We start from the raw sequence: 17672 nt of genomic DNA on the forward strand, positions 1-17672 counted from the left end.
AGTGAAATTAACAGAAAGAAGCCAGCGTAGCCCACACTGGTTACATCAACAAACGCCTACTTATCTATTAGGCACTACACAATATTTGGAGCTGAAACTATTCACACACCGCTATTCATATTAGCTCGCAAAAAACAAACCTCTATATTTGACAGAGCTACCGACGGCGCACTGTCAGTTGTCAATAAATTGTTGTAATTTTTACCGGTGTACGACATTCTATGTGTAGTGATGACACGACAGTTCTCACTCGCGTGTCCCGCTGTAAAGCGTCCATGCTAGTGCGCATGCTCGGGGTTATTTTTAGTTCGAGAGAAGTGATAATAAAACCCTTGGGTTCCGGACTCCGGTGTGGCTGGTCGCTCCTTCCCCGCGAGACACTATGCCCAATGAACTTTAAGAATATTACAAAAAAGAGGACATATTTTAATGAAATCACAAATGCGAATTGTGTTAAATTGCCACGTTTGACGCAGACTCCGCTAAGCTTTTCTTCGCATCCGCTCAAAGGCCGGTGAGCTTTTCTCCCCATTTGCCGGTTTTGCTGTGAGCTTTTCTCCGGCGAGCTTATCTCCGGTGAGCTTTTCTCCGCCGCCCCGGCCACCGAGGCTTTATTACGGGCTTTTGACATCGCTTTGTGGTACTGAGATGATAGAAAAAGTCTTCATGATTAGATTTTGAAGAGACATAATGCTTACAAAAAAAAAAAAAAATATATATATATATCTATATATATATATATATAGATATATTAACCTCTTTATCAGACAACTTCTAGCCTCACGTCGAGACCCCATGCATTTGCCCATAACAACGACCCTAGAAACGGTTTGTTGGCGCAGAGCGCCATATTGTGACGTCATCACTTACCATAAAATACCGAGCAGGCGCCCACTCAGAATTTGAAGATAATCACGAAAAAAATAGGAGATGGGCGCATGTGAGGTCATCAATTTACACATACATGTAATTTGCATCTTTTTTCAGGTGTTTCAAATTTTAGAGGTGGGTGCTTAGTGTAGAATGGGCAGATGCACGGTATTCTGTGGTAGTACGTTTTATATTGAAAGAATTTACAAATATATTATACAGTTCTTTCTTTTTCAGAAGCTGATTGAACATTTAGTTTGTACCACAGTCGCACAAATCGTAGCGCGTTGATCTGCAGTTGCGGATTGTTTCGTTTCGGTTTCTGTGGTGTGTCGCGGTTTTTCGTCTTGTAGCTGAAATCCAATCCAAGCCAAACTGTCAAAGCAGCGCCGCAAACTTTCAGGGACGCCGGTCGAGCTCGTTTTTTTCACGTGGTGCTTTTTCTAAAAGCTGCGAAACATGGCCCAGTCGATGAGCGATATCTTCCTGTCTTTTCAGCAGTATCTGGAAACCGAGCAGGACCTAAGAGAGGTGAGAGGCGTTCGCTTTTATGCTTCCATGATGTCAACGATACCTCTTCGTGTCTTTGTTAATAGCCACTCTGCTTGACATTTGAGAGCCACTGCAACTTTGCTCCAGATCCAAAAGTATGCTGCTAATTGTTTTCGAGGGCGCTTAGCTTCGCACAAGTATCAGCGCTACTTAAGGCCACATGTCGAGTGCGTTTTAGAAACATTACTGTAGCGTTGCTTTGACCGCGTCGAAGGGGTTTCTTCAGCAGCCATTTTGCATGAGTGATTTCAGCGTCGCTGGTCGGGTTCGGACGGGAGTGAAACACCCCCTCAGTTTTTGATGAGTCGACGGCACAGGATTACTAACATCGCCACCGGCCAGCGGGAGGTCCTGATCCTGAGGGCGTGCAGGGTGCGCGCTCGCTCGTGTTTTTTGTTTTTGATTTCCGACCGTACTGTAGTTTGACCGTTATAAGCTCTTGCTTTTATTAAAGAGTAAAGTAAAGGCTTATTCACACGATGCATTTTTTTCAACGCGCCACAGTTTAGCGAAACCAAGATTTCGCGAAATCGGCCTGTTCACACGTGGAGTTTGACGACGCGCAAAACCTGTGACGTATTTACTCGCGAGAATTGCACCAAATTTTGTCATCTGCACCGGGAATACCAAGCGTTTCGCATTAAAATGATATGAAGTACGCACAGTGTGAAGAAACAGTCTGTTTTATTAATACCACTCCATGAACTTTGTCAGATTCGGCTAACTGGGTTTACTAGTCCTGTCAAACCCGGGAAAGACCGCGAACGTCAAAGAACAGGCAGATGATCTCCAAGCATTCCGGACATGTTTGCACTGCTAATAAAGAAAGTTATTTTCAGTCACCAGGTTTATATCCCGTGCTTGCACTCGTCGAGACTATTAATGAATCTGCACCGTGACACCAACCCGTACTGTAGGCACCGTTCACACACCTGCAACCGAGCAGGTCCAAGAGTCGTCGTCCGCAAGTCGGAGCAACCGAATTGCTCCGACTTGCCATCATCATCATTAAATTTGATTCTTCTTTCACTATTTAGACGCCCAGCTACGTGCTGAAAACACGTTCTTATATCTTTGAACGGCGTTGAGAATACTAACTCATTTTTCTTAAATTGTTTATTTTCGAAAACAATCCATTCCAAACCAGAACTAAGTCTTTAGCTGTCATCATCACCACTACAGGGGTGTCGCGTGAAAATATTGCGTCTCTGATTGGCTGCAGCCGCTTCAACCGTCTTCGAATTGCTCCGAGTTGCTCGCTTGTTTGAGCCGGACCCGATCTCAGCAATTCGCGTCGATCTAGGGAAAGCTAGGGAACAACCTGCCAGCAACCTCAAAATTGCTGGAAAAATTGCCCTGTCTGATGCGGGCCTAATTACAAAACTTAACCAGTACACGCCACTTCGCGGCGTCCAGCCGGCAACCCAAGCCCCACTGTCTTCGATCACACCTCCGGAAAGGGAGCCCCATACCATTTAGTTCTGTGAAGTTTCGTCGACAACATTAGTTGTTTTTTTTTCAGTGTTTTTTTGTAAAAACAAAATGTCGTACATATCGCCAAATGCCTCGAAAAAACAAAAATGTTTGAGAAAAAAAAAAGAAAGAAAAGTAGGCCCACCGCGGATCGAACCAGCGTCCACTTGCCTATGAAGCCGACCAGGCACGTAGCCAGGATTTTGTTTCGGGGGGGGGGGGGGGGGGGGGGGGGGGGGGGGGGGGGGGGGGGGGGGAACAACAACAGCAACAGAAGTGCGTTTTTCTCCAGCGAGATGGAGAACTTCTACATATCAAATGGGGTACAGACTGTGACAGCTGCAGTGCACCATCCTGCAACAAATAGGCAGGCCGAGCGCCATCTCAGAGAATTAACAAAGGCACTAATCAAAGATGCATCTTGGAGCACACAGCCTCGGCTGGCTCAATTCCTTTTTCGGCAGCATTCCACAGTCCACAATACAGCTGGAATGACACTCAAAGGAAATATTCGGCTGAGTACTACCATGCCTCCTTGACTCGCTGAACCCGAAAACCGAAACGGAAGTAGGGAAGTGCCAAGACATACAAAGTCATGCATGCCCATTCCAATGAGGGGAGAAAGTACTCATCCACCAATTCCTGACAAAGCTGAACGGATTTGAGAGGAAATCCTGCGCCTAAATGGCCCACGTTCCTGGCTCGTAAGATGTGCCATTCGTAAGGTGTGACATCACATAGATCACAATCGAAAGACATTGCAGATGAATGCTACACCACCATGACCGCCAGACTGGAGCATGACCGACAACCTTCTTGAGTCGAGTTGGCAGGAGATTGCTCTTGAGATACAAGATGAGTCTGCATCACCATCTCAACGACCGATCCAGTCAGGCCTGACCGGACGACTTCGAGAGCCCAGGCATCCCCCAGACCAATATACAGACTGTGGCAAAGGGTGGAAGAGTTGATGTGTCAGCGGCTCAGGACTATCAGCATCGCCACCGGCCAGCGAGAGGCCCTGATCCAGAGCGTGTGCAGGGTGCGCGCTCGCTCGCGTGTTTTGTTCTTGATATCTGACCAAACTGTCGTTTGGCCCTTATTGGCTCTTGCTTTTATTAAATACACCGACAGCTGGCGACGGCTGCTCAAACATCGCAGTTTTGAATATGGTTCTGCAAAAAACGATTACAAAGACCTTTGGGCTGATTCGTTGTGTCGCTTCAAACTGCAAAGAACACTGCGCTACCAAGAAGCAGGACGCAATCTTACTCTGCTGTGCCTGATTGATCCTGCCACTTTGGTCGCAGTGTGGTTCCTTTCTGAAAGAAACACAGGCATTGAGGCACCCTATTCACACCTAGCATCAGTGTGTCGGATATTCGGCATACGTTTGCCACAGTACGAGGGTGCTTCCCCATGACTCATGATCTCCTGAAAAGTGACTTGAACCTTTGTACAGGATATGTTTTAGAGCTGCTTTCCAAGCCTAAGGCATCACAAGTTTTAATGAAAGCATGTTAACACAGCCCAGGTGTCTTCACAGAAAACTCTGTGTGGAAAGACATTTTCTCCCTCACCAGGAGTGAAACGTCTGTCCTCCCTGTATCGATTGGGGATGACCTCTATAGTTGGTGGCAGGTTAAGAGTTCAGGAGTAACTCCTCCCATCTCTTCCTATTTTAGCAGGGTGTCACCGACCATAGAAAGGTCTGGGGCGCGTGGCACACTTCGTCGTGTGCCACACTAACGCAAATACTATACTCTTGCTTTGATCCTTTACTTCCTGCACCAGTGAAAAGGTTTGGATATGCGTTGTTGCAGCGGCTGTTAGTTCCTGTTGCAAAAACTTTGTCGCTCCAGTGTCGGGAGTGATTTTGTGACTTCACGGGCTCACATAATCGCTACAGGTGCTATGATTGTGTCACCACAATAGACTGGCGGATCATGTAATCACTGTAGGTTACATGATCCCATAAGCTATAGTTACGTGATAGGAAGCTGTCGTCACATAATGCCAGGTGGTTCATAGTTACAGTGGCCACGTCACCTTGTTGCGCATAGTCACCGATGACGTAGGAAATTGTGAATTATTGCAGTTCATTGTAGATCAGTGGCAAAACTTTGGACTTGTCTTTACACTTTGCATAAAACAGATTAAAAAAAATGGGGAGTGTGTGTTTATACAGCCTAGAACTTAGTCTGCCTCAATGGGAAATTTGTCTCCCAGCTGTAAATGAGAAATTTAGCCATTGCAGTACAACCGCTAGCCTGGGTTCTTTAACGTGCATCATGCAGTAGTGATACACAATCACACGCTGGTACGATGCTCATCCGGATCGAAACAAATGGGTGGGGTTGAACCCAGGATCCCTGGGTTCTGCAGTGTAAGCTTTTGCTCCAAAAAGCAGATTCACACAGATTGCACTGTGTGTTTGTGCAGGGTTCCCTAACAGATCACCCCAAGAGCCAAATAGGCAAAACAAATTGAATCAGGTCAACATAAACACAATACATTCTGTGTTGGCTTTACACAAAGTATTAAGGTATGTTAAGAGAAGATGTAAGTAGAAAAATGGCAGTATTTTGCGAAAAAATGTGTTTTCAGGTTTTAGGTGGTGTTTTATTATCTTTAAGTCTTCTTATTTTATGTATAAAAATCTTAAGTGTCAGGTATGATCATGAAATTAGTAAAATATGCTTTTGGAAACCTCCCAGAAACTCGGAATGGCCAACAATTACCCATTTTTTTTGTGTGGTTCTTGTAAGTGTGATGTTGCTTGCCATCAAATTTTCGTTGACAAGTAGGCCTAGCCTTCTCTCCATCGCAGTTTTCTGTAGCTTCAATTTCTGACAGACAATTATTAACTAATGTATTTTTCCTGTCACGAGTATCGCTACACGTCTTTGGTAGCATTCAAATGTATTTTTCTCTTTGTAATTTTGGGGCATCTTCACACTTTGCACACAAGAATTTTTCTTTTCAATATTGTCCTATTGTAAGCGAATTTGCCATGCATATACACCTTTCCAAAAAACGCTCCTAGGCCGCCGCCATGTTGCTGATGCTGATGCGGCTGGTGCGACTCTCGCGCCCTCTATCAGCTAGAGGTTTTCTGCCACTCTCTGGGACTGTGAAGACCCGCTCAGCGCGGTTCTCTACATGCATTTTAGCCGTTTCGCATTCGACGTTTTCTCGCTCTCTTGAAAGTTTCCACTTCATTTTTTTATGCGTGCTGCCTACCCTTCTTGTGTTATCTTCCATTGTGAGAAATAAGGCTGGTAAGTGCCTGTCATTCAAGCTTTTCTGCTCGACATTCACGGGAAACGAAGCAGGTGAAGGACGTCGAACGACCCTCGACGCGATTTTGCGAACATTGTTCTCCCCCCTCCCAGAGATAATCCGCGTAGAATCCTCAGTCATCTCCAAAAATAGTTGCCCGGGTTGGGGTGAGAAACGGGTCAGTCGCGTTTGTTTCTTTGCCTTGGTGCGGTTGGGAAAAAAAGGAAGCTCTCCCCGAAACTTGCCCCAAACGAAGTCATCTCGGATTCCGTCCGATCGTCAAGATGTGACTGTCGTCGACTGTGACTGTGTTATTTGAGATCTTTCTCAAATAAATTCTTTTCGGATAACGCTGCATCGTGTGGTATGTACGATATATTGTTCGAATGTTACCACTTCCTCAATTCTATGTCCGTGTCCTGTCCATCGGTAAACACGTTATTTGTGAGAGTGAAAAATGCATGCCTTTCGGCCGTCTTCTGTTGCAATTTATTCTTGACAGCAAAGCGCTTTGTCGTTTCACATGCGGCGAATCCCGCGGCGTTGTCAAAACTGATCGTAAGAAAAAAAAACAAATAACTAGAACTATACATTCCAGTCGCACTCGTTCTGTCGCGCGCGTGCCCAACAAAAACAGTTTACAGTTTTTTTTTTTTGTTTTTTTTTTTAGTGTGACACAATGCTTTCTCAATGCCCTCGGGAAAATACATGTACAATGAAACACAAAATATTGCGGGAAAAAACGAGAATTTAGCCGCCAGCAGCGTTTGAAACTGCGCCTACGCAGGCTGCGCCTATTGAAATCACAGTCCACTCGGTTAGGGTTAGGAGGGACGCCGGTGAGAGTCTAGCCTCAAACTCAGTGACTGGGCTCTAAAACGGATTGTGGTCCCTGGGGTCGAGTGTTTTTTGGAAAGGTGTATACTTTAGAATATGTGGTATGCAAGTATCCAGGTTTAGTTAGAATGTATATTTTTTACACATTTTTGAACCATGTATAAAACTTCTGTTTGCCCTTTAAAAAAGGTTTTTTTGAAATTTTTAATTATTTTAAAATGAAATAAGTCTCACACTTGTTATTTTTACTTTTGATTGCACTCAGTGGTGTAGAAGGAGTGAATTATCGTAAAATCTTGATCAAGCGCCCACACAAAATTTGTGGATAATTATCTAAAACTGGGGAAGGGGCACTCCTTAGGTCAACATTATGTAAACATATGTTCTTCATGTATTTTCAAAATGTTGTGAAGTTGTAGCGTGGGCACTTATTGGTGGAATGGATGGTTGCTCGATATTTTTAGTAGTTTATTTTACTTGGCTCTTTTAAAGGGGCGGTGCAACAATTTGCGGACTTCGGCTAATTAATTGTGGGAATTGATCCCGGCCACATATAAAACAAAGGAGCGTTTTCATTAAAAAAAATGAAAGTTGTTGTGTTGTGTTATTGTGAAATGTTGTGAAAAAAGTGTTTTTTCTTTTGCGATTACGCAGCGAAATAGCGGTATTTTTGGGTATGGTGGTACTTTTTTTCTTACTTATGCCAAAGTAAACAATATAAAAAATACAAGCTGCACATTCGTTCAGTGTTAAAATCATTGCACCGCCCCTTTAACTGTAGTTCCATGCCCCACGTGTGTCCAAAAATGGGATTTTTTTCTGCATGTCTGGGGCATTTAGTACATAAAAAACAGGCTGTATTGAATCTAATTCTAAATTTATAAAGAGGAGATAAAGCACTATAAACTGTGAAAATTTTATTTCGTTAACATAAATAGTAAAAATAATGTTTTCCCCTGGTGCATTCCCCCTTAAAATTCGTTATTCTGTTGAGATGCATCATAGAAACTTTTTGCATCTTTCCTTCAGCACTAACTACCTTCTGGTGAATGTTTCAGCATTTTGCAGTGCATTGAAAAGCCCCCAAATTTTTTTTAGGCAGTGCAGATTGTTTTGTGAGTTCATACTTTGTATTTGAAGACATGGCAGCACTAGAAACGGGGACTGAAGAGGAGATTGGACAACACAGAGCGCCTACTTCAACTGTTTAATCATTGTGAATAGGAAAATGCAGGGTGCGATCATTGCACTTTCAGCTAATCCCAAGCCTCGCCGCCGCTCGCAAGAATGCTACCTCCTTATCTATCAGGTCAATGGAGGCAACGCTGACACAGCCTGCACAGATTTTTCGATCACGTCTGTTTCAGTTCTTTCTTACGGTCTTACCGCCGATTTCAGAAACCTCACTTAAACTACACTCAAACTTAAGGGCCCCTCGCGCCTTCCTCGAGGAAGTGGAGGGGCCCTTCAGTTTGAGTGTAGTTTGAGTGAGGTTTTTGAATTCGGCGGTTATTCTTACGTACACGTCTTAAACAGAAGCCTGCAGCCGCAGTCTTGACAGTGACTGAGAGGTGGACATCTTAATAGCTGTTAACATTTAGGTTGTGCCCGCGTAATTTATGATTTAAACTCCTGCTCGTTTGTCCAGCATAGTTCTCTTTGCATGATAACAGAATCTGATACACGACCCTCTTTGCGCATGATGCACTACCCCCTCTGTGTTGTCCAGTCCTCCTTTGTTCTCGTGTCAAGTGCTACCATGTTTCTGTGGCAGTTTCGATTAATAAAACTGTAACCTGAAGTCTGAAGAGTTCAAATCATAGTCATCAGCAAAAAAACTCACTGGGGTTGTTCACGACTGCAGCCCTTCAAGCTTATTAAGTAAGGGTTATTCTGGCCCCCATGTTTCTAACCCAGTTTCCAAACACTTAAAGTTTCTACTTTTCCATTGCGAAGTGCCGCAACCTCAATGACGATCCAACTGCACAATCTAATTTCAGATGCATCTTTTCACACAAGCGCTGCTTGAAGAGCAAACACTGGTGGTGATTGGTAGGAGCATTGGAATGCAGAAATGCTTATCCTGCATTCCATTCTGTGGAACTCTGTTGTTGGCCAAACTCCCTGCATGCATCTCTACATTTAACTACCATTCAGTCTTTTGTGTTTCTTTTTACGAAGACTCAGTGTCTCAAGATCATCTCTGTTGGAAAACTTCCAATGAAGCACAGCCTTCTCCCTCTCTTTGTCTTTTGTTCTTCGTCATCACCTGATCGAAGCGCCGCCCATTTTGCATGCTACGACATCTCGGCAAGAATGATTCACCCGCAAGAAAGGTGGCGCTTTCATCAGCTGGTGACAAACATTGGGATTGGGGAGGGGAGCGCAGCAGCGTCAACGAAGCTTCCGCTGGAGTTTTCTGGGCGACAGCAGCTAGTGGCATTTCAGATACTGTACAGATAGCCAGCTAGACTCGGTCTGTGATGGCTCTCCTGAGGACTTTGCCATCTTCCTCCCTCCCCTTTCAGGAAATCCGGGTGGTAGTGAGAGAGCTGGAGCAGACTGCCCGCGGCATCCTGACCATTCTGCAGGGCATTCACCAACCGGACGGCCTCTCTAAGAGTGAGCGTCTCCTCGTCACCTTGGTTGTGCCTTGCGAAGTGTCGGCGATCCTTGCCAGGTGGACACATTATTAGTTTTGAAAGGGGGCAGGAGGTCAAGTCATTCGTATTAGAGTCGGATGCAACATAAGAAAGACGGTGCGAGGGGGAGAAGTGTGGAAATTAGGGAAGCTGAAGTGGAGAGGGGCGACCTCCTTCTCACAGCGGCTTTTCTCGTGCATGCCCTTTTCCTTCTCGCACTGTCCTTATGTTTTATTTGACTATAGACCAAGCACTGGCCAATCCATTCTGGTGTAGTGGGGTGCAATGAGGATTGGTAGTCATGGAGGCACTGTCTATTTCACAGCCATTGTTTTGGGGTGGGCTGCACTTGGAACTCTTAAAAATATCAGTGTCTTCAGATGGCTAGTTTGAACAGTAGTGTATGTGTGGGCTGGGGGAGGGGAGGGGGGGGGTGTGGGGATAATTTTGTTTGGTTCAGTTTGTTTGGTTGTTGGTTCTTTTATTTTTAATATTTATCAATGACATTGTTGTAGACGTTTTTTCTAGTATACGCCTGTATGCTGACGATTGTATAATTTATCGAGCAGTAAGTTCGGTCAACGATTGTATCACTCTGCAGGCCGACCTTGACCGCATAGCAAACTGGTGTAGTACTTGGGGAATGGATTTGAACGTTAACAAATGTCACTTTGTCCGTGTAACTAGAAAGCGTAACCCTATCACCACCATGTACCAGATTAACGACATTCCCATCAACATGTCACCACAAGTAAAATATTTAGGCGTTTACTTTTCCCACGATTTGTCATGGCGCTTTCACATTGAGTATATGACTGCTAAAGCTAATCGGATGCTAGGCTTCATCAAACGTAATTTCAAAAATTCTCCTCAAGAGGTCAAAAACACCCTGTATCTCACAAATATTCGGCCCATTCTAGAGTACGCTTCAGAAGTTTGGGATCCCCACCAGCAGTACCTGATAAATAGTATAGAACTGATACAAAACAGAGCCGCCAGATTTGTCCTTAATGCATACTCGCGTGGTCAAAGTGTAACTGCCATGAAACGCGATCTTAACTGGCAGCCTCTACTGAATCGTCGTAAATGCTTCCGCCTGAAACTCCTTCACAGCATATATTACGATCAGTGTGGAATTGACAAAATGCGTTATTTACTTCCACCTCACTTTATCTCTCGGCGCCTGGATCATAGCAGAAAAATTAGGCCTTTTTCCAGCAGAACAGACATTTACAAATACTCATTTTTTCCTTGTACAATACTCAACTGGAACAATTTACCTGAAGAGATCGTCTCAACAAGCGTAAGCTATCAATTTTATCAGGCATTGTCAGATTCTTAAAACCTGTTATTTCTACAAACTTCAGCTTTTTCTATATATATTCACGAGTGCAGTGTCTAGTTTTACGCTGGTTTGGGTTTACGTTTGTCTTTATTTTCATGTTGATTTCTCCTGGTAAGTCACATTTTGGGGTTTGACTGTTTAGGCAATTTAAGTTTTCTTTGGCGTCATGTTCATTTTGTATTTGCCCCTCCCCCGCTATAATGCCCTCACGGGCGCTGTGGGGTTATTTCAATAAACAATAAACAATAAAGAAGTTACCGAGAAACCAAATTTATTATTGATGTTTAGGCGGCACAAGGTCCCTTTACCTATCTTTTGCAATAGATGGAGAATTAGGTAAGCACCTCATTCCTGTTAACTTCTAATCTGTCAGTGCACTGTGCACAGTCATACGGTCTGGCGCCCAAGTCCTAAAACCAAGACAATTATGTGGAGGTGTCCTACCACGGATGATAGAACCCTTTTTCGGCATCTAGAATTTTCGTATTTGCTGGTTTGAAGCATCAATGGGACAGTGAAATAACTAGTTTTAGGATCATGGCGAAGTGTCTATACTTCATTTCAGCTTCCGCCCGAGCGCAGCCAAAGCTATGTGTGGTTGGAGCCAATCACGCGCTGGCAATAGGTCACGCGATCTCGCCTGCACTTTTGTATCACTCTGCTGCGCCGCTGGTCGTCTGTGCCGCCCGCGCTCGCCGAGTATTTCGTCTGCTACAGGTGTTTCAACGGTATCGTCTGCTACAGGTTTAAAAAGTGCCCTTTCGCATTTTGAAATTTAGTCACAGGGGATGTCAGTATGTAGGCTGGCCGCTGGCGTCTGTGTCCAAGCTTTCCACTTGTTCGGCATAGTTTCGAGATGTAAGTACACATTGCAAGGTGCCCAATGACCCGGCCGTTGATGTTTCCTTGTATTGTCTGGATATACCAGGGCTCGAAGCACAGTCCTTTCATCAGCCTCTCAGCGTTCAATGTGATCGGCAGGTAAAGGGGTGCCCTGATTTCGCTGCGTAGCAGTGAATTGTAGTGGCCCGGACGCTTTCCTTGTTCACAACGCCTTCGCGGTACGACGCGGCCGGAGTCTCTTGCCGAATTTGAAAGTAGACATTCATCACAACCTCTCGCATCTGACGCCCAAACATGCCTTTACGAAAGGACGTTTCGAAGTGACTGGGTGAGGAAAGCAGTGAAGCACATCATTCGGCCATTACGGGAACGAAGTCACACAGAAAAACCGAGTGCTGCAGCCGTGTTGCCAGCGGATGTACGTGTTTTCATCAAACCACATGCATTTACGTATCTTAATAAAAGCATAAACTTCAGATGCTTAATTCCTTTAGTTCCAAATCATTCTCAGCAGTACACATCTGGAATGTTGTTTACGCACAAAACAGTTATTTAAAAAAAAAAAAAAAAAAACTTGCGGATTACTTTGTGGTGCCTAGGAATGCTCTTCTGGAAGTTGCGAACCGTCCCTCAGCCTTTGGCTGCGCTCGGACGGAAGCTGAAACAAAGTATAGTTAACGATTCTGGGAGATTTTTTCAGGCCTTCTTCAGCAAGTTAGCTAAATAAGTAACTACTTATTGACACTAATTTTCCGAGAGGTCATTTGCTCACTTTCTCTGATGCCACGGAACGACAAGTAGGTACATAGAGATAGATAGGGTTCACACAATGGTTTTACTGCAACAAACATTCCACCATGGGTTTAGATTTGTTGTTCTTAGTGAAAAATGTAGGAAGCATGTTTCATCATCCTGCCTGCCAAGACTGTCCACAATAATCCAGTATGATGCAAGTTGAATTTCAGAACCATGACTGTTACTAATGGTGCCCATCTAGGGCTTAGCAACTGGTATGTTTACGAGCGTCACGTGGTGGGCGCATGACTGTTGTGGTGGTGTCAGACAACGGGGAAAGGAGTGCCAATACTTGGATCATAGTGCACAAGTTGTTGGATGTTGGATTACATGTGCAAACACTTCCTTACAGAGTGCACTTTGTGCACTTCGCATTTATTGTTTGTCCACTCTTGTCTCAGTTCCAGAGCTTTGTCAGAAGTCAAAAGCTGCATTTGCAAATGTGAAAAATCAGTTCCAAGTGCTCAAGTCTAAGGTTCCTGAGAATCAGTACTACCGGTGAGTCTGCTTGCTGTAAAGTTGTGGCAATTAGGAGGTGTGGTTTGTTGACCATTTTTTGTTTGTAATGAAGAGAAGTAACAACCAGACTTCTCTTTCCTAATTAGTTTGTTTCTGAGGGCCACTGAGATGGTTTGTGTCTCCTCCCTTTTTGGTGGGACATTTTAGTTATTTTTGCATATCAGCAGCTTCTTGCACACTTTTCCTTCTAACTACTTGCAGTTTTTTCTAGTGTTCATATTAATTTTGGCAGTTTCAATGGGCCAAGAGCACAAACCACATTTTCCAGAGGTAAAAAAGAAATTATTTTTAGCAGACTTTTTTTGTAACAATATTGAAGGATCGAGTCCAAACTATCAAAAGTTAACAAGTACCGTGAAATTCCGAGAGATAGCCCACCTAACATCAAGAGCAAATCGGGTGAAAATATGGAGTGGGCTGACTTACAATCGAGAAAGGTAAAAGAAATTGCTATTTTTAGGTCGTGTCCCTTCCAAGCTTGTCATGGTGACGAGGAGCAACGAAGCAAAAATGACTGTACTTCCCAGTCAGCAAGATTCACTTATGTCCCGCCGGAGCTAACTGGCCGCATCTACACCGAGGCTATCATTTATCACAACACTGCTATTATTACGAGTGGGCTATCCTCCGGTGTTTAAAAAAATGTTGCAAATCAAGCCAAAAATAGGGGTGGACTATCTTTCGGGGGTAAGGCATCTCTTAGGATGTTACAGTAGTATGACTTTGCTTTAGGAGGTCACACAACCTTCCCTCTTCTAGTTAAAAGTAAAATATAAGGTACTTTTACTGCACACTCATGAACAGCAGAATCTTCTTGCGGAGCTACTTGCCCGTGCTTGCACACTTTGCTGATGCACTGAACTAAATAGACAAGCTAGACTTTTGGTGGCAAGCTAAGCTTTTTAGGATAGTGAAGAGACTAAATGCATTGTTTAAAGAAAAAAAATGTTTATTCCAACATTGAACTGTATGGACATTGAAAGACACTTTCAGCTATGAAGCATCAAAATCTTATCAAGTGTCCTATTAAAGACCGACCAACGAAACCATTTTCCGCAAGGTAGGAAAATGCCCCCCGCACGCTCCTCTTTTCACCCTCTCCCAAAAATCACGTGACGGCAGGGGCTTCTTTTGTGTCTGCTTTTTCTGTAGGGATAATCCTCAAAAACCGCGAAATGAGCGGCTAGCTGCGAGCGCCACAACGACCTCGAGACGTCCAGGTGTCTTCCCTCGTTGACGCGGGTACGCTCAATCGGCGAGATTGAGGAAGCCAGCGCGACCGTACGCTTTTTCCCATGAGCTGCAGGTCCGAGGCCGCTCGGTCGGTGGAGATCGAGGGGTCGTGGTATGCGGGGTTCGTTCCAGTAGCCGCTTTCTTGCATCGCGCGGCTGCTGGAACCATTCCCGTGTCTGCGCAAGGATTGGCTTGCGCAATAAAGGGTTCAGGTCGTCGATAATACATATATTTTCGAAACTTATAGATCAAGTGGCTTTCCCTAATCTCTTCTTTACTGTTTGAAACACATCTTCTCTTATAGGTTGTTTATCCCATTTTGAACTCTGACGTATTTATTCGTCCTTACCTCTGCTTGATGTCTGTTTTCTTACTTGATAAAGACCTTTAAATATTGGCGCGGGCTTGCGCAATCAACGCTGTCCCGGATTTATCCAAAATTGGAAAGATTGGCGTCATGAGAGGTTGAAGAAGCAAACCGAAATTATTGCTTCTAATGAAGACGGCACAATTGTAAGATAGGTCTTTGCTTCACTTGCCTCCACAACGCCCCATCGTTTGCACTATCGCAACTGCTCAGTAACATAGCTGTATACCACATTTTACTCATGGTTACTATAGATGTGGCCCCACAGGCTTTCCCGTTATCAGCGAGTCGACTTTCTAACGACCGGCGACGCTCCTGGATGAGAATAAATATTATCACCTTCCCACAACATCCACCCCTTTCTCTCTCCCCCCCCCCCCCCCCCCCCCCCCCCCCCCCCGCCCCCTTTCCCGAGTAGGAAAAATATCAGGCCACTCCAGGAAGCAGCCTTCAGACTCCGCTTTTCGGCTACTCATCCGCAACACATTCGAACGTGGAAGTAAACACATCGCATGAACGACGCCCTGTTTATTTGCAACCTAAATAACGTGGCTCTACTGTTGGGCCCAATCAATTTCATCATCAATCATTATTTGTTACGATTTCATGGTGAAAGTGTGTTCGTTGTGATGCCACAAAAGTGGTCAATTCAAAGGGAGAAATAGGTCCTCGTATTTATTTTGGGGAAATACTCGCTTCTGTGACGCTCTAGCGCGTAAGGTCAAAGCACCCGAGGCAGTGCGTAATACTTTACAACTGTCGTTGAGGATGAAGTATTTGTGTAAAGTGCGTAAAATTGTTTACACCACAAAAGCATACCTAAACACAACAAAATATCGCAAATGCAAAAAAAAAAAAAAAAAGGTCTGCCTGCGAAAACCATTGTTTCCCCCCACTCTCTCTCTCTTTTTTCGCGCCGCTACAAAAAATAGCGGCCGGGCAACAAAATTCTGTCAAAACCTCGCTTCTTGGAGCAATGACAACAGGCTATATGGTAGTGAATCTGCCAGAGAGTTTGTAGAAATAAAGGGCGACCATTGAATCTAGCCTTCTGCACGAATCATGCCCGGGATATTTCCATTTTCCTTCCACGCGATTAGAAGGCAAGACGTTGGGGGAATTTATGTGCACTAACATGCTGCTTCTAAAAGAAAGTACCAGATTTCTAGTGCATGTCAATCTACATGTAAATAGTTTAATCAGTGTGCACAAACATGCGCGGCCTGGAGGATGACATGGAAGCATAACGGAAAGATTGCTGGAAATAGAAGTCTCTATTGCATTGCACTGGTGTGAAAAATTATTACGTGTTTTTGTTTTATTTCTGTGCGGAAATAAAAACAGAAACCGAACACTGTGCGTTTTGAGGAGCTTCGAAAGGACATAAAAAAACCGGGACAACCTGAACAATACGAGGGGGCCTTGCGTCACACAGCTTTTCCTGGTTGCTTGTTTTTCCGGAGCCTTTCAAAAGGGGATGAAAAATTATTAACCGATTGGCCCGACTTGCCACATTAGAGCAGTTCATTTTAATTACGACAGGCTCTCTTAGAGCGTCTTGCATAGTTCAGCTTGTACTGGTCCGTTTTTTATTTCGGTTCCTTTCAAAAAGTGAGCTCTAAGCCACTGGACCAACCTGCAACATTCAAAATTTACGGAAGTGGAGAAGTGGTTGGGAGGGCCAAGCGGCCAAGGGTTGCACGTCTCTCGAACCACCGTCCGTTACCTTTGTTTAGTGGCTGGGCTTTGCGAGCAGAATGCGAGCTTGCTCAAGTAACTTGGATCCGTTCAGAAAATAATCCCCTCTAAACGGCAACCTCCGCCGCCTGGGAAGAACGTAAGTGGGCGAACGAGACGCCTCTGGGTTTTGCGTCACGCCTGCATTTCAAGGGTCAGAGTTACTGGTTCCCGACACCATGCACGATTGACGGCTCCGCCCGCGTCTTTGATTGTATCTTGATACGGAGAAGAAGGAGAAGAGCGCGACGGCCCGCGGCCGTAGTGCGTTCTGGATTGCGCTCTGCCGGGCAATCAGATTAAAGACCTACCGCTGAAAACCACCCCGTGTACATAGTCGAAAACATGATAAGCATCGAATGGGAGTGAACGTAGAGGTATAATGATCCGATACAAAGTTTCGCTTGATTCCTAAACGAATAATGCCATAGCCAAGTACACCTTCACATCAAATTGTTAGACAGAATTGAAGAGAAGATTGTGTGTTTCTTGAAAGAGATTTCGGCCCCCTTCTATCCGGTCCGCTTTTCTATAGGTCTCAAATAACGTGGACGAATCATTCATTTTGTTGCATTTCCACTTTTCCGCTTCCGCAGATTATGATGTGGTAGTTTGGTCCAGTCGGGCTTAGAGCTCACGTTTTGAAAGGAACCGAAAATAAAAACGGACCAGTACAAGCTGAACTATGCAAGACGCTCTAAGAGAGCCTGTCGTAATGAAAATGAACTGCTCTAATGTGGCAAGTCGGGTCAATTGGTTCATAATTTTTCATCCCCTTTTGAAAGGCTCCGGAAAAACAAGCAACCAGGAAAAGCTGAGTGACGCAAGGCGCCTCGTATTGTTCAGGTTGTCCCGATTTGTTTATGTCCTTTCGGCGCTCCTCAAAACGCACAGGGTTCGGTTTCTAAACGCTGTTTTTATTTTGGCACGGAAATAAGACAAAATACGTAATAATTCTTCACACCTGTGCAATGCAATAGAGACTTCTATTTTCAGCAAGCTGCTTTTCGTCATGCTTCCATGTCATCCTCCAGGCCGCGAATGTTTGTGCACAGTGATTAAACTATTTACATCTAAATTGACATGCACTATAAATCTGGTACTTTCTTTTAGAAGCAGCATGTTAATGCACATGAATTCTCCCAGCGTCTTTCCTTCTAATCGCGTGGAAGGAAA

General features: G+C 44.5%; 1 protein-coding gene across 1 annotated transcript in view; it reads left to right on the plus strand.

The window, feature by feature from the left end:
* The first annotated feature begins 1232 nt into the window (after positions 1-1232).
* The window catches only part of LOC8031572 (translin), a 47877-nt gene continuing 31437 nt past the window's right edge, over positions 1233-17672 (plus strand). Inside the window, exons 1-3 of the mRNA XM_040213795.3 lie at positions 1233-1401; positions 9543-9636; positions 13041-13137. Of these exons, the coding sequence (XP_040069729.2) occupies positions 1330-1401; positions 9543-9636; positions 13041-13137 (263 nt within the window). The 5' untranslated portion in view covers positions 1233-1329. The remainder of the gene's footprint in view (positions 1402-9542; positions 9637-13040; positions 13138-17672) is intronic.

The sequence above is a fragment of the Ixodes scapularis genome, unplaced genomic scaffold, assembly GCF_016920785.2.
Source record: "Ixodes scapularis isolate PalLabHiFi unplaced genomic scaffold, ASM1692078v2 PGA_scaffold0__279_contigs__length_252992795, whole genome shotgun sequence".
Taxonomy (NCBI): Eukaryota; Metazoa; Arthropoda; class Arachnida; order Ixodida; family Ixodidae; genus Ixodes; species Ixodes scapularis.